Here is a 14,192-nt window from a genome sequence, read left to right as displayed (position 1 = left end):
GGGCCGCCCCAGGCCCGGCCCGCCCTCGCCCGACCTACTGCGCGCCCGCCGCCTTTCTCCTCTGTCCCTCCCTCGTCTCCCGCGGCTCAGTTCTCGGCTTCCTCACCCCTTGGGCTTGTGCGGGGGCAGGTGAGGGTTTCTCGAGGGTCCCCATTTGGAACCTGGCTCGCTTCTTCTGTCAAGTTCTTCAGCCCCTCTGTGCCTTAGTTTCCCCGCCTGTAAAATGGGGATTATGACACTTCCCTTGTGAGCCAGTGAAAACTTTGCAACAGAAGTGATTACTGTGGGTGAAAGCACTTTGCAAAGCCGCAACTGAAGCTCAGCCGTCGGATACAATTATTGTTGTTATTGTTACTGCTCCGCCCGGGCCGGGTGACCCGGCCGGGAAGTCCCTCTTCCTCCTCCTCACCGAAGTGGAGGCGTTGCGCCTTCCCGCGCCATCTCGGGGGCACTGGAGATAAGAAAGGAGGCTCCTCCCTGGCGTAGGATGACCGCCGGGCGAGGGAGAAAGGACGGGGTCCCCTGCGAGGGCGGACCGTAGCACTCGCGGGGCTTGGCGCCCGGCGGGCGGCGCGCCCAGGTGAGCGGGAGCGGCGGGGGACGCGCCCCGGGACTCGGCCGCGGGTTGAGGCCCAGGGGGCGGGGCCCGGAGACCATCTTGGCTATGGGCGGAAGTTTCCTTCAGAGACCGAGTGAGGGGAAGTCGTTGCCGCCCCCAGCCGGGCGACGCGATCCCGATTCGGAGATGGGGGAGAGAAGCGTGGGAACTGGCGGCCTCCCGAACAAGCGAGGGTCGGTGGCCCGGGGCACAGCCCACCCTGTCGCTGGCTGGCTGCGGCACGGCCCCTCGCAACTCGGCCACTTGCAGCCTAGCGTAACACTAGGCGCCCGCCGGCTGCGCAGCTCGCGCCAATTCTCGAACAGCCCCACGCCGGGTGCGGCGCTGGGCTGCGGAGCCAGGCCGGCCCCTGCGCAATTTGCGTAGCTAACCGCACCCGCGCAGGCGCAGGAGGGGGCGGAGCAGCGAGAGCAGCCGGAGCCGGGGAGCCGGAGCCCCGGGTCCCGGCGGCCGGAGCCGGCTCCCCCAGCTGCGGCCTGAGGACCAGGCATCGGTCTCCTCTTGCCCCTTGCGGCTGGGGAGTGGATGCGGTGGGGGTAGGGTGGGGTCGGCGTCCGCAATCCTGAGGACAGAAGGCAGAGTCTCCCCATCCGGATTATTGTAGGGGAGAGAATCCCCTCTGCTTGAGGAGAGGGAGAGCGGGGCGTTGGGCGCTTCCCGCTGAGGCCGCTGCCCTAGCTTACGGGCATCGGTGGCTCTCCCCCTCCTGCCAGGACGACACGAGCGATCAAGGCCACAGATTCCTCTCCTTTGGCCTCTGCACCCTCCCCACCCCTGGCACTGGGGTCGGCCCAGAGAGGAGACACCCCCCAACTCCCACCCTGTCTGCCCAGGAGAGGAGAAACTGCCCTTCCACTCCCCTGAGTGAAGGGCTGGAGGCCCAGGCTGCCCGTGCTCCCCAAGGGCAAGGGTCTCTCTCTGTCGAGGTGGAGGGGCCTGGCAGCCACAACTTCTTTCCTCCTGAGCTCCCCATCTCTGTCTCTGCACCGTGCAATTCCCACCCCTCAGTATTTATTTCCCTGGCACCCTGCCAGCCCCTCCATCTCTGTTTCTGGGATTCAGGCCTCCCTTCCTGACATGGAGAGTAACCTGTCTGGCCTGGTGCCTGCTGCCGGGTTGGTGCCTGCGCTGCCGCCCGCGGTGACCCTGGGGCTGACCGCGGCCTACACCACCCTGTATGCCCTGCTCTTCTTCTCCGTCTATGCCCAGCTCTGGCTGGTGCTCCTGTATGGGCACAAGCGTCTCAGCTATCAGACGGTGTTCCTGGCACTCTGTCTGCTCTGGGCTGCCTTGCGTACCACCCTCTTCTCCTTCTACTTCCGAGATACTTCCCGAGCCAACCGCCTGGGGCCCTTGCCCTTTTGGCTTCTCTACTGCTGCCCTGTCTGCCTGCAGTTCTTCACCCTGACGCTTATGAACCTCTACTTTGCCCAGGTAACCATGGTAATGGGTAGGGGGGTGGGAGTGGCAAGCTCCAAAGACCCAAGGGAGTCATGGACATCTCTGCTCCTAGGTGGTGTTCAAGGCCAAGGCGAAGCGTCGGCCAGAGATGAGCCGAGGCTTGTAAGTACTCAGGACCATGATGGGCTCAGTCCCCAGGTCAGGGGCAGGGAGCAGCCCCGTGTAGATATCCCTTCCTGTCTCTCAGGGCTGAGGCAAGAACAACCCAGGGAATATTTGTGGAAAAGCTTGGAAAAGTTAAAGCACCTGGTGCAGATGGCTCAGCAGAGGCAATGCATGTATGGAGGGCAACAATAATAGCAGCAGTCGTGACACTATGAGGGGAGAGAGCACTAGTGTCATCCATGATGGAGAAAGAGCTGGAGACTCCAGCCCATGGAAGCACCAAAGCCAAACTGCACTTCTGGGTGACCTAGGGGAGCAATACCCTTGTCATTTGTACAGTGTCTTACAGTTTATAAAGAGCTTTCACAAACATCTTTAATTTTTTCAATTTACCTGAAAGACTGTTATATTATCCTCATTTGAGAGGTGAAGAAACTGAGGCCCGGCAAGGTAAAGCAACATGTTCAAGGTCACAGAGCTGGAAGAAGGCAGAGCCAGGGATAAAACCCAGATTTCTGACTCCCAATCTGGTGCTCTTTCCAAAGTGCCACAGCTGTCAGTCACCTTCTGACCTCTTTGGGCCTCAGTTTCCCCATCTGCAAGACGGGAGGAACAGAGTTCAGACTGGATAATCTGAGTTCTGATTGACACTGGGTCTCCTGGGGGAGGTAGGGTGGTTGGGGAGTGCCAAGGGCAGTCAATGGTCTGGGGTTGACTGTGCTGTGGGCTCTAGGTTGGCCGTCCGAGGGGCCTTTGTGGGGGCCTCGCTGCTCTTTCTGCTGGTGAATGTGCTGTGTGCTGTGCTCTCCCGCCGGCGCCGGGCACAGCCCTGGGCCCTACTGCTGGTTCGAGTCCTGGTGAGCGACTCCCTCTTCGTCATCTGCGCACTCTCTCTTGCTGCCTGCCTCTGCCTTGTCGCCCGGCGGGCCCCCTCCACTAGCATCTACCTGGAAGCCAAGGTAGGGCCACAAGCCCTGTTGCCCAGGTGTCCTTTGGGAGCTTTGGGCATCGGTCTTCAGGGTATAGAGGAAGCTGGGAGCCTTCCTTCCCTGAGGATCCTCTGTTGTCATTTGTGCCAGGGGACCAGTGTGTGCCAGGCAGCTGCAATGGGTGGTGCCATGGTCCTGCTCTATGCCAGCCGGGCCTGCTACAACCTGGCAGCCCTGGCCTTGGCCCCCCGGAGCCGGCTAGATGCCTTCGATTATGACTGGTACAACGTATCTGACCAGGTGGGCATTTGGCATGTCTCCCACTCCCTTAGTAGCCATGATGCCTATCCCCCAGCTGGCCTGGGTCCTGTCCACGTGCCCCATTAGCATGACTGCAGACTGGCACAAGCCCCTGCCTTCCCACAGGCGGACCTGGTAAATGACCTGGGAAACAAAGGCTACTTGGTGTTTGGCCTCATCCTCTTCGTGTGGGAGCTGCTGCCTACCACTCTGCTGGTGGGCTTCTTCCGGGTGCACCGGCCCCCACAGGACCTGGTGAGGGCTTCCACCCTCTGTGGGTCCGCTGGAGAGGGGTGGACACTGGGAATTTGGTCTGGGATCTGGATTGTGGGAGGTCAGTGGGGGGCAGGAGAAAGCACCGATGGCAGCTTCCTCCCCCCAGAGCACCAGCCGCATCCTCAATGGGCAGGTCTTTGGCTCCCGTTCCTACTTCTTCGACCGGGCTGGGCACTGTGAGGACGAGGGCTGCTCCTGGGAGCACAGCCGGGGCGAGAGCACCAGGTAGGAGCCCTGGCCCCGCCTCAGGACCCCTGGGCCCCTGCCTGGCTCCATCTAGCCATGGGGGACCAAGAGCCAGGTCTTGCTGCCCCCCGCCCCCCGTCTCTTCCATGGCCTCTATTTCCCCGTCTGTACTAGGTGAGGTCTCCTCTGGGTTCCTAGCGCTAAAGCCCCTACCCCTTGCCCAGGATATCCAGGTCACAGGGGCTTTGTTCTAAGCCTGTCTTCCTCCCCCAACTCTTGGGACTGTGGCTCTGGTCACTGCCATGGGACTGACCTTGTTTCTCTGCCTGCAGCATGTCGGGCAGCCTAGGCTCTGGCAGCTGGTATGGTGCCATCGGGCGCGAGCCGGGCTGGTGCGAGGGCAGCCAGACGAGGACCACTCCTCTGCTCTTCTCCCAGGTGCCAGGACCAGGCGGCCACCACCACAGTCTCTACTCCACCCCACAGACGTGATTCCCCAACCTTCCTCCCAAATACCCACACCCTAGCCCCCCTCACCCCAGGCCCCTGTGCCAAGTTCATCTGCTGCTTCTTGCCCAGGGTCCTGAGGGACATGGCCGACCCCTCCTCTGGCCGGCTCCTTGCTGCTCCTGTCGTAGTGAACTTGTGCCATCCCCCTAGGATGGGGGGCATGGCCCTAGCCGCCAGATGCCCACAGCACCCTGGCATGACCTGCCACCTCCGCTTCCACACCGGAGTCAGCTACCTCTCCTGTGTCTGCCACTCAATAAACAGTGTCTGTGCCCCATGTCCAGTCACCTGTCTGTTGGTCATATGCTTTGTGTTCCCCTCCCCTTTGTCTATGTAGCCTAAGGCTGACCAGACACTGCCCTCAAAGCGGCTGCTGGTCTGGGCAAGGGCCACTTACGCCCATCAAAGCTGGGGAGCCAAGAGAGGGAGGGGCCTGCAGTCTGCCAGGGAAGGGAGACCACAAAGGCCCAGGGTAGCCCCGCTCACTCCAGACCCCTTTCCACTCCAGCAGTTTCTACTTTGTCCTCAAGACCTGCTTCATACATCACCTTGATGAAGTCGTCTGCCTCCTGGTCAGGGAACCATGGCCCCTGTCCTGGGTTCCACAGCACCATGGTTAGGTGGCGCTTGTGAGTCTTAAACCCATTGGATTGGGCTTTCTGGAGGCCCTGTATCCCTGTCACCACCCTGACCTGGTCTCCAGGTGCCCAGGGTTAGTCCAAGGCCTGCAAAGGAATTGTTGCTGTGACTGATTGGCCCCTATCTCCCTCCCAGGGTGTGGTTTGCCCAGGTGAGCAGGTGGCCACCATGCTATGTCTGCCTGGTGGTCCTGGGGGCCCCTTCTCCAACTGCCTCCAGTAGCGCCATCACTGTCTTCTGCTCCTACAGCTCTGAGAGACCTGTCCTATGCCTGGGAGTCATTTATTAGAGGGTCTGTCTCCTGCCCACATAACCTGGCTGGCGCAGCTCCTCAGAGTTCCCTGGGCTTAGCGCTGGGCCTGTCTTGACACCTTTCATTTGGGATCATCTTGGGCACCAGACCTGCGGGGCCTCAAGGCATCACAGACAATCAGCTTGAAGCTGGGCGATCATTTTTTGTTGAAAGGAAAATTGCTTGCGTTTGTAGGGCACTGTATTGTGCAAGCCAGGCTCTGTTTTGAACGTTTATAAACACTGACCTCTTTAATGGTCAGAACAGCACCCCGAAGTGATGATTAATCATCCCTTTTCTGTAAGTGGGAACAGGGAGACTCCAGAGTTTGGTAACCTGTCCAGGTCCCCTACTGGTAGGGGTGGTCAGCCTTAAAGCTCAGGCTTAAAACCACCCACTATGAGGGCCAAGGACCCCAGGAAGCAAGAGAGTCTTTGGAGAGATCAGAGGTTGTAAAGAAGTGCGTGAGAGCAGGGAAGGGTGGGTTCAGGACCCACTAGGGCTTTGGCTGTTCAGACAGTGGGAGAGAGAAAGCTGACTCCAGTTCCTTGCTGGGATTGGCAGGCAGCTCTAGCCCAGGCCCCTGGGGCTGATTCCTGGGCACAGAGGTGAGGACCAAAGGCTGGGGATATGGGAGTGGGGACAGGAGGTGCCCCAGCAGTGACTTCCCAAAGCTTGGTCCCAACCCCCACATCTGCCAATTCCAGGTGGCCTCAGCGAGATACCCTCCAGCCCTTGGCGGTGTGTGTGTGGGGGGGCTCCCTTGAGTGCTGAGCCCAAGGGCCAGGCTGTCCCCAGGGGCGGAGATAGGAGGGCCCTTCCCAATCCAGTAATGGGCCTGAGAGATGCCAGATTAGTGTGATGCCTGTCTGAAGAGGTGGGCCAGCTGATGCCCAGGTCAGGGCCGTGCCGCTGGCCACGCCACTGGGCTGCGGTCCGAGACTAGAAGGTTGCACTCAGCTGCAACCCCTCTCTGGCTCCACTGCCACCCCCCCGCCCCCCCGCATTGGGGAGCCGGGCGGCGGCAGGTAAAGGTTTGAGGGTGGCGCCTGCGGCGAGGGCGCTGAACGGAGGGAGGCGCGGCGATGGGTGGGTTAAACTAGGGAGGAGGGGGGCTCCTAGTGGCGGGAGGGGGGGTCCCAGCCCCAGCGGCCGCCCGCTCCGCCCCTGCCGCCTCCGCGGCCCAGCCGGCACCGGCACCGGCGAGGCCGTGCGGGAGCCCGGGCTGCAGCCGCTGCCGCAGCGAGGCCAACAGTAAGTGCAGGGCGGGCACGGGGACGCGGCAGGACTCCCGGGCAGGGGCGCCCGGGGGGGTGGGGGGGGGATGCGACGGACTGGTCGGGGCGCCCACCTCCCGCGTGTGGGCGCCTAGGGGAGTGGTGCCACCGTGCATCCAGCCGCCCGTCACGCTCCGAGGCGTCGGCGTGAGGACGGGGGGAGGCGGCGGACGCGGCGGCCCTGTGGTCTGGCGTGTGCACGGCCGGCACGCCCATGGGGGTCGGGTGCCGGGAGTCTGCGGGAGCTTGCGGGTGCGGTGCGAGCAGGCAGCCTGGGCGGCGCGGGCGGCTGGGGCCACAGGGTGGAGCGTGGGCGCGCGAGTCTGGGTGCCCGCGCGTGGCGGCGCGTGTCAGGGCGTGTGTGCGCGTGGGCGCCGCCGCCCGCTGTCCCGGGGACTGACAGCTGTCATTGCTCTGGCCCTTGACGACCCCCGCCCCACTCCTTCCCGGAACCGGGAGTTCCCCCTCCCTCCCTCCGGTCCTGGCTTCTGCACAGCGGCCAGAACCCGCCCCTGGGTTCCTCGAAAGCCCGGCGGGGCGCAGGGGGACCCTAGAGGCTCCGCGTCCGACCTGTCGCGACTAGCCGGGAGCACAGAGAGATGAGAGGGGAGGGAGAAGCCGCGAGGATGCTGCTACAGCCCCAGCCGGCGAGCCGGCCCCGCCACCACGCGTCCCCGCCCTGCGCGGTCTGGTGTCTCCTCCTGCTTTCCCTTTGCGCCCCCTCGGCCGCCTCCTCGAGGGCCGGTTCCCCAAGCTCCCTTCAGGTCCCCCACGCTGCTTCGCTGCCCTGCTTCTCCCTGGGCAGGCTCAGTCTCTCTCGCCTTCCTTTCCCTTCCCGGTGCCCTCTACTCTTCTCACACCCCGGAGTCCCCAACCCCAACGGGCCGGGCAGGGGAGGTAAGGGGGAGGCCCTAGGTGGGGGGTCTGGGTGTGCCCTGGTACCAAGTGTCCAGCGAGAGGGCCATGGGGGTCATCTGTGGAAAGCAGGGCTGGGGGCAGCAGGGATCTTTGGGTGTGTAGGGGATCCAGGAGGAGGGCATGGGTGTCAGGCCATCTCATTGACCCCAGCATCCATGATTTTGCCCGCAGTGACCACAGCTCCCCAGGAGGCCCCCGCCCGGCCTCTCCAGGCGAGCAGTGGAGTTGGCCCGGCACCGGGCCGCGCCATGCGCAGCACCACGCTACTGGCCCTGCTGGCGCTGGTCTTGCTCTACTTGGTGTCTGGTGCCCTGGTGTTCCAGGCCCTGGAGCAGCCCCACGAGCAGCAGGCCCAGTGGGAGCTGGGGGAGGTCCGAGAGAAGTTCCTGAGGGCCCATCCGTGTGTGAGCGACCAGGAGTTGGGGCTCTTCATCAAGGTGCGTGGATGGGCCAGAGCCCCTTCAGCAGTCACCTATGACCCCCTGGTGCTAGCTGCATGCAGTGAGGCCCTATGCTGGGGTGCTGCTTTCTGACAGGTACCCCTGAGGACCGGGTGCAGCTGGGTGCTGTGGGGCAGAGGCTGGAATCCAGGTCTCTATATTTTCAATATGGCAGCCATGGGGTCATTTGTTTTCCTTGCCATGCGGTGGCACAGGACTGTGCTCCTAGAGTGTCTCCTTCAGTGTGTGATGGTGGTTGAATGAAGGAAAAATGAATGAATGAATGGCTGTGGTACATGGGATATGTTACCTCTGCACAGGTCTAACTCACAGGTCTAGCTTGCCAGATCAAATCTGGGATGCCCAGTTAACTGTGAATTTCAGCTAAACCACAAATGCCCTTTTAATATAAGTATGTCTCATGCAATATTTTTATTTGCTAAATCAGGTAACCCTACCTACACTGGTTCCTATACTTTTATGGAATCATGATGCCTTAGAAAAGCCCCCAAACACTGTGAACATTCTCCCTCTGCCCTGGAAAAGTGTGCATATTAACATGTACAGGGTTCCAGGATCCCACAGATGCCAGGTTAGGCACCCCTTTCCCCAAGGACACATGTTTACCTTGGGGGGAAGGAGAGTGGGCCAGTCAGAGACAGGCTTCCCTGAGGCACTTTTGGTCAGCCTCCATCGGGGACTGCAGAAAGTGCTGGAGCTTCAGCCTTCTGGGGTGCAGTCAGGAAAGCAGGAGAGCACCTCTGTTGCTTTCTCTGATTTATAAATCACTGTCATAAAAAAAGATTTAACTGTACTAAATTAATGTTTATTACTTGATTGAAGAGTACCCCTAGTTCCCTGCCTGTTCTTTGTGGAGGGAGGAGCCAATGGCATGGAAGCCTCAGTGTTCCACCTGATTCCCAAGGCAGCAGGACCCAGGGCAGAGATGAGTGTGGGGTGGAGCCAGGATAAAGGTCACCCAAGATTGTCTCTGACACTTTCACAATGCTGGAGGTGGCTCAGAGAGGCCTGGGCAGAGGGTGTGTCTGGCCTGACCACAGGGCAGAGGGAGGGAAGGAATCTGACCTATTTTATCCTCACAATGGAATAGCTTTTCTCTTAAATAAGAAAAAATAAGAAAAGGAGGGGCAGGACCCAGAAGGATGGGTGACAGCTGCTTTATTTCTCTTCCACAGTAAGATTCAGTCCCTGAATTAGTTGTGCATCAATCGTGCACCTACTGTGTGCTAGGTGCTGTAGTGTTATATGCCATGGGATGGGAATATTGGGGTGGAGCAGATGCAGACTCTGCCCTGGAGAATGTCACATTTAGGCAAGGTGACAGTGGAAAGGAAGCTTTCCTTCCTTCTCCATTAAGCACCTATTATGTGCTGAGCTAGTTGCTGGGGCCAAGAAGGGAAATGCCAGGGGTCTTTGGGGAGAGCTGGTAATTGAAATGAGCCAGGCGAAAGGGGTAGAGTTTAGGGATTGGGGGCAAGGGACTCCCATGCAGAGGAACAGCATGGGCAAAGCCGTGGAAGCTGGGAAGCTCCGGAGTGCTTTGCAGAACATGGAGTTAGCAGATGCCTAGTCATTTGAAGCAAAAATTAGAACACACAGGATGACAAAGGATTTTTTTCCCTGAGTAGTGAATTTATTGGAAAAAGTGTTGCAAAATACAAATTAAATCACTTTAAATCAGATATTTCACTTCTTGCCCTTATTAAAAATTATTATGGGAAATGGAATTGTCTCAGAAAATCTGAGGGGAAGGTTGCTGTAACATGGGGTGCCAAATTAAAGTCGCAGGAGAGAAGACTGGGGAAAGGGAGGTTGGGACCGGTTTGGAAAAGGGATTGAATGCTGGGCTGGGGAGTTTAGATGCTTTTGCAGACAGCAGGGAGCCATGGAGGGTTTTGAGTAGTCACTTTAGGAAGATTAATTTGGAATGGGTCCTGCTAATGAATTATAGTCAGGAGGAAAGAGGTGGCTTGTGATATTCCCATAGACACTGGCCTTGTGCCTTGCCTCTGTGCTCCTTGGGGCACAGCTCCTCTGACCTCCTATCACTTAGGGCAAGCACTCTCATAATACAGACCCTAGCCGGCCTATTTGGGAGACTGAGGCAGGAGGATCGCTTGAGCCCAGGAGTTTGAATCCAGCCTGGGCAATATAGCGAAACCACATCTCTACAAAAAATAAGAAAAATTAGCTGGATGTGGTGGTGTGCACCTGTAGTCCCAGCTACTTGGGAGACTTGAGGCAGGATGATCGTTTGAGCCCAGGAGTTCAAGGCTTCAGTGAGCTATGATCATGCCCCTGCATTCCAGCCTCGGTGACAGAGGGAGATACTGTCTCTAAAATAATGTTAATAATAATAATAAAAACAATAAAATACAGATCCTGCCATCGAGGGACCTGTAGGCTGGCAAGAGGGGCAGACACATGGACATTTCATTCATGTAATAATACTTATTGAGCACCTACTATGCAGCAGAGGGTTTGGCTTAGACTTCATCAGGACAGTGTGTGTGTGTGTGTGTGTGTGTGTGTGAGACCCTCCTACAATTGGATGTGAAATTTGGTGGTATATGAACCTTCTTGGAGGGAAAGTCCCTAACTTTCATTAGATTTTCTAAGGCAAAAGATTCAAACTCAGTTTCCATAGTGGCAATGGGAGTGGCAGGGTCTGTGGAAATCACAGGGCATGATCACTGGGTGAAAACTTATTTAACAGACACACAGCACTTACTTTGTTGCAAATATTTTAACTCTTCACGACAAATCTATGAAGTACGTGCTATTACCATCATCCACATCTTATAGATGTAGAACCCAGGGCACAGAGTATAATTTGCCCAAGGTCACATAGCATCAAAATTTCAACCCAGGCAGTCTGGTCCTTGTCTGAAATTAGGGGGCAGATAGCTCAAATATTTCTAAAGCATTGTGGAGATCAAACAAACTTGCCCAAAAGTGGATTAGCTCACCTGATTTCCATCCTCTGTTGTAAGAGACTACCTTCTGGGAGACAGAGGAAAGGGGTGAGCTGAGAGGGGCAGGGAAGGGACCACCCTAGAGACTGGAGGGGCAGGGAGCTGACCAGGACAGGAGGGAAGAACTGAGGTTCCTCCTTCTGCACCTTGTCCTGCAGGAGGTGGCTGATGCCCTGGGAGGGGGTGCGAACCCAGAAACCAACTCGACCAGTAACAGCAGCCACTCAACCTGGGACCTGGGCAGCGCCTTCTTTTTCTCAGGGACCATCATCACCACCATCGGTGGGGGAGGGGATGGGGCATGTGGAGGGGGGTAAGGGGCAAGGAGCTTTCTCAAGGGGGCAGGTGCAGGGAGAGGTAGGGGATGCCAGGTGGCCCCTAGACTTCCTGCATCACCCCTCTGCCCAGGCTATGGCAATGTGGCCCTGCGCACAGATGCTGGGCGCCTCTTCTGCATCTTTTATGCACTGGTGGGGATCCCGCTGTTTGGGATCCTGCTGGCAGGGGTCGGGGACCGGCTGGGCTCCTCCCTGCGCCGTGGCATCGGTCACATCGAAGCCATCTTCTTGGTGAGCTGCTCCATGCCCTGCACGCCCTTGTGCTGGGCTCTGGATACCCTCGTCTCTGTCCCTGGCACGTGAGCGCGCGCCCCTACACTGCACAAGCCTCTCCTGCAGGCTCCTGGGGTGGGAGTGGGGAGTATGGGAGTGGAAGTTGTTGGTGTCTCCTCGGTCCTGCCTACCGCTCCTCCCCGCAGAAGTGGCACGTGCCACCGGAGCTGGTGCGAGTGCTATCAGCGATGCTCTTCCTGCTGATTGGCTGCCTGCTCTTTGTCCTCACGCCCACGTTCGTGTTCTGCTATATGGAGGACTGGAGCAAGCTGGAGGCCATCTACTTTGTCATAGTGACGCTCACTACCGTGGGCTTCGGTGACTATGTGGCTGGTGAGGCTGCCCTTCTTGCACTGCACCTCCCTATCTACTTTCCTTATTCCTGTCCAGGGAGTCCACACTCTCACCCCTCCCTCCAAATTCCATGTGGCCTTTGTGCACTTACATGTGATCGCTCCAACCCCTACAGCTATCATGGAATGCACCATTGCATTCTTGCATGAATGCCACACCTCATGCACTTACATTCTTGCATGCCTGCGTCTCATGCATGCTCACACATACATCAGTGCACCTCTCACATGCATCACATCCTTGCAGGTGAGCCCCCCTCTTGCATGCTCTTATCTTGCACACTTTCAACTCATCACACTTATCTTCCTGCATGCATTTGGACACTCTAGGACCTGGGGAGGGCAAGCCCTCTCAATGAGCTGGGAAGAAGGGCAGTGAGCCAGCAGCTCACAGGCTTGCCCCCAAATCAAATTCTTTCCACCTTCCTTCGTGGTATCCCAGGCGCTGACCCCAAGCAGGACTATCCAGCCTACCAGCCGCTGGTGTGGTTCTGGATCCTGCTTGGCCTGGCCTACTTTGCCTCGGTGCTCACCACCATCGGGAACTGGCTGCGAGTAGTGTCCCGCCGCACACGGGCAGAGGTATGCGCCCCTGAGTTGGCGCAGCGTGCACTGTGGCACTAATGCGCTGTACCCTAGCAGCTGGTTGATCAGTCTGTCTCCCTTCCAGAATGTGGGCTCCTCGAGGCAGGGACTGAGTGAGCCCCTCTGTGTACCCCACCGGGAACAGAGTGGTAAGCTCAGATAGGTTGGGGAGTGACTCCATCACCTCTGCCCTTATGGATACAGTTGCCAGATTCAGAAAAAAAAAAAAAAAAAAAAAAAAAAAAAATGCAGAAAGCTCAGTTACCTGTGGATTTCAGATAAACAATGCCTTCTTTTTCTCAGGGACATACTTACACTAAAATTTTAGTCGTTGCTTATCTGAAATGCACATTTAATTCGGGACATACTTATGCTAAAATTTTATTGGTTGCTTATTCACACTTAACTGAGCTACCTGTTTTGCCACCCTACTTGAAGCACCCAGTTGAGGAACTGGATAAAGGTGCAAGGTCGTGGAGCACCAGAGGGAGAGCTTAAATAAAACTGAGTATTTCTAGAAAGGACCCTGGAGAAGGGGGTGCTTTGGTGTGGATGGGGGAGAGCCTGCCGCCGGCGTGAGGAACCCTTGCGTCTCCGCCCGCTGACGCTGGAAGCCACGGAAAAGAGAGTTGATGCCTAATTAATTGGTGAAGGGGGAGGTTCCTGGGGTTGCGGAGTCGGCCAAGGACTCCTGGTCGAGGGCTGCCTTTCTTCCCCGCGCAGATGGGCGGCCTCACCGCACAGGCTGCCAGCTGGACCGGCACAGTGACTGCGCGGGTGACCCAGCGAGCTGGGCCCACCGCACCGCCTCCACAGAAGGAGCGGCCACTCCTGCCTCCACCGCCCTGTCCCGCGCAGCCGGTCGGCAGGCCCCGATCCCCCGCGCCCCCAGAGAAGGTCGAACCGCCTTCCCCGCCCACGGCCTCGGCCCTGGATTACCCCAGCGAGAACCTGGCCTTCATCGACGAGTCCTCGGACACGCAGAGCGAGCGCAGCTGCGCGCTGCCCCGTGCGCCGCCAGGTCGCCGCCGCCCCAACCCCGCCAGGAAGCCTGCGCGGCCCCGAGGCCCCGGGCGTCCCCGAGAAAAAGGCGTGCCCGTGTAGGGGCAGGATCCCCGGCCCAGGCCTCTCAAAGGGCTTCGTTCCTCCTCTTTCCCCGGCATGCTTGGCTTGTTTGACCAAAGAGCCCTCTGTCGATGCGATTGAAGCCTTGGGAGGAGGCTACGGGTTGCCACTCCGCTACCCCCTACACCCCCATCCTCACTTCCATCCATTTCCAGACCCCCCAAGGCTTTCTGTCTCGCCGTCCTGGCCAGGCCTGTCCCTCACAACACCTCACGACTGTGCCTCAAAGCCTGCATTAATAAACGAAAACAGTCTGCACCGCCGCGGGCGTGAGCGCGAGTAGGTGTTGGAGTGCTTTCCTCCGGCCACCGCGGGGGCACGTCGGGCCTTCCCTGACCCCCAGGCGGAGGGAGTCGTGGCCCTCTCCGCGGTACTGAGGCCCGCCTCTCTGCCTGGAGGCGACTGGGTAGGGTCTGGCTTCAGAATCATCCAAGATGAGCTGCGTGTCTCCACCCTCAGCAGATGTTGGTGGGAGGGGTAGAGGGGAAAGGGATGGGGGAGAGAGAAGAGCATCTGGTGTGGAGGCCTGTAGTTTGAACTCCACCGGCGCGAGACCCCATCACCACCGGC

General features: G+C 58.7%; 2 protein-coding genes across 11 annotated transcripts; both read left to right on the top strand.

Annotated features, from left to right (window-relative positions):
• The first annotated feature begins 38 nt into the window (after positions 1-38).
• Positions 39-4,663, top strand: GPR137 (G protein-coupled receptor 137). 10 transcript variants are annotated; one of them, XM_069471663.1, is made up of 8 exons: positions 45-580; positions 1,682-2,053; positions 2,133-2,182; positions 2,919-3,144; positions 3,265-3,414; positions 3,541-3,669; positions 3,797-3,915; positions 4,209-4,663. In XM_069471663.1, the coding sequence occupies exons 2-8, from the start codon at positions 1,697-1,699 to the stop codon at positions 4,366-4,368; spliced, it is 1,191 nt and encodes a 396-aa protein (XP_069327764.1). In that variant the 5' UTR covers positions 45-580; positions 1,682-1,696; the 3' UTR covers positions 4,369-4,663. The 10 variants fall into 10 exon arrangements, with proteins under 10 accessions (XP_069327771.1, XP_069327769.1, XP_069327764.1 ...); XM_069471665.1 differs by lacking the exon at positions 45-580 and adding an exon at positions 593-786; XM_069471662.1 differs by lacking the exon at positions 45-580 and adding an exon at positions 593-1,404.
• Positions 4,664-6,083: 1,420 nt separating this feature from the next.
• On the top strand, positions 6,084-13,895 carry KCNK4 (potassium two pore domain channel subfamily K member 4). Its single transcript, XM_069470247.1, has 7 exons — positions 6,084-6,345; positions 7,684-7,949; positions 11,107-11,230; positions 11,357-11,517; positions 11,706-11,892; positions 12,355-12,494; positions 13,221-13,895. Exons 2-7 carry the CDS (start codon positions 7,761-7,763, stop codon positions 13,599-13,601), a joined length of 1,182 nt encoding a protein of 393 aa, XP_069326348.1. The 5' UTR covers positions 6,084-6,345; positions 7,684-7,760; the 3' UTR covers positions 13,602-13,895.
• The last annotated feature ends 297 nt before the right edge of the window (positions 13,896-14,192 follow it).

The sequence above is a fragment of the Eulemur rufifrons genome, chromosome 6 (genome assembly GCF_041146395.1).
Source record: "Eulemur rufifrons isolate Redbay chromosome 6, OSU_ERuf_1, whole genome shotgun sequence".
NCBI lineage: Eukaryota > Metazoa > Chordata > Mammalia > Primates > Lemuridae > Eulemur > Eulemur rufifrons.
The sequence above is the reverse complement of the archived record's forward strand: the minus strand, read 5'-3'. Positions and strand labels throughout refer to the sequence as shown.

Excerpts from the sequence above, each read along its gene's own strand:
- KCNK4 (XM_069470247.1), top strand. The coding sequence starts at position 7,761 with ATGCGCAGCACCACGCTACTGGCCCTGCTGGCGCTGGTCTTGCTCTAC. Across the intron at positions 11,231-11,356 it reads GACCATCATCACCACCATCG|GCTATGGCAATGTGGCCCTG; the intron begins GTGGGGGAGGGG and ends CCCTCTGCCCAG. Across the intron at positions 11,893-12,354 it reads CTTCGGTGACTATGTGGCTG|GCGCTGACCCCAAGCAGGAC; the intron begins GTGAGGCTGCCC and ends GTGGTATCCCAG.
- GPR137 (XM_069471663.1), top strand. The coding sequence starts at position 1,697 with ATGGAGAGTAACCTGTCTGGCCTGGTGCCTGCTGCCGGGTTGGTGCCT. Across the intron at positions 2,183-2,918 it reads CCAGAGATGAGCCGAGGCTT|GTTGGCCGTCCGAGGGGCCT; the intron begins GTAAGTACTCAG and ends TGTGGGCTCTAG. Across the intron at positions 3,145-3,264 it reads GCATCTACCTGGAAGCCAAG|GGGACCAGTGTGTGCCAGGC; the intron begins GTAGGGCCACAA and ends CATTTGTGCCAG.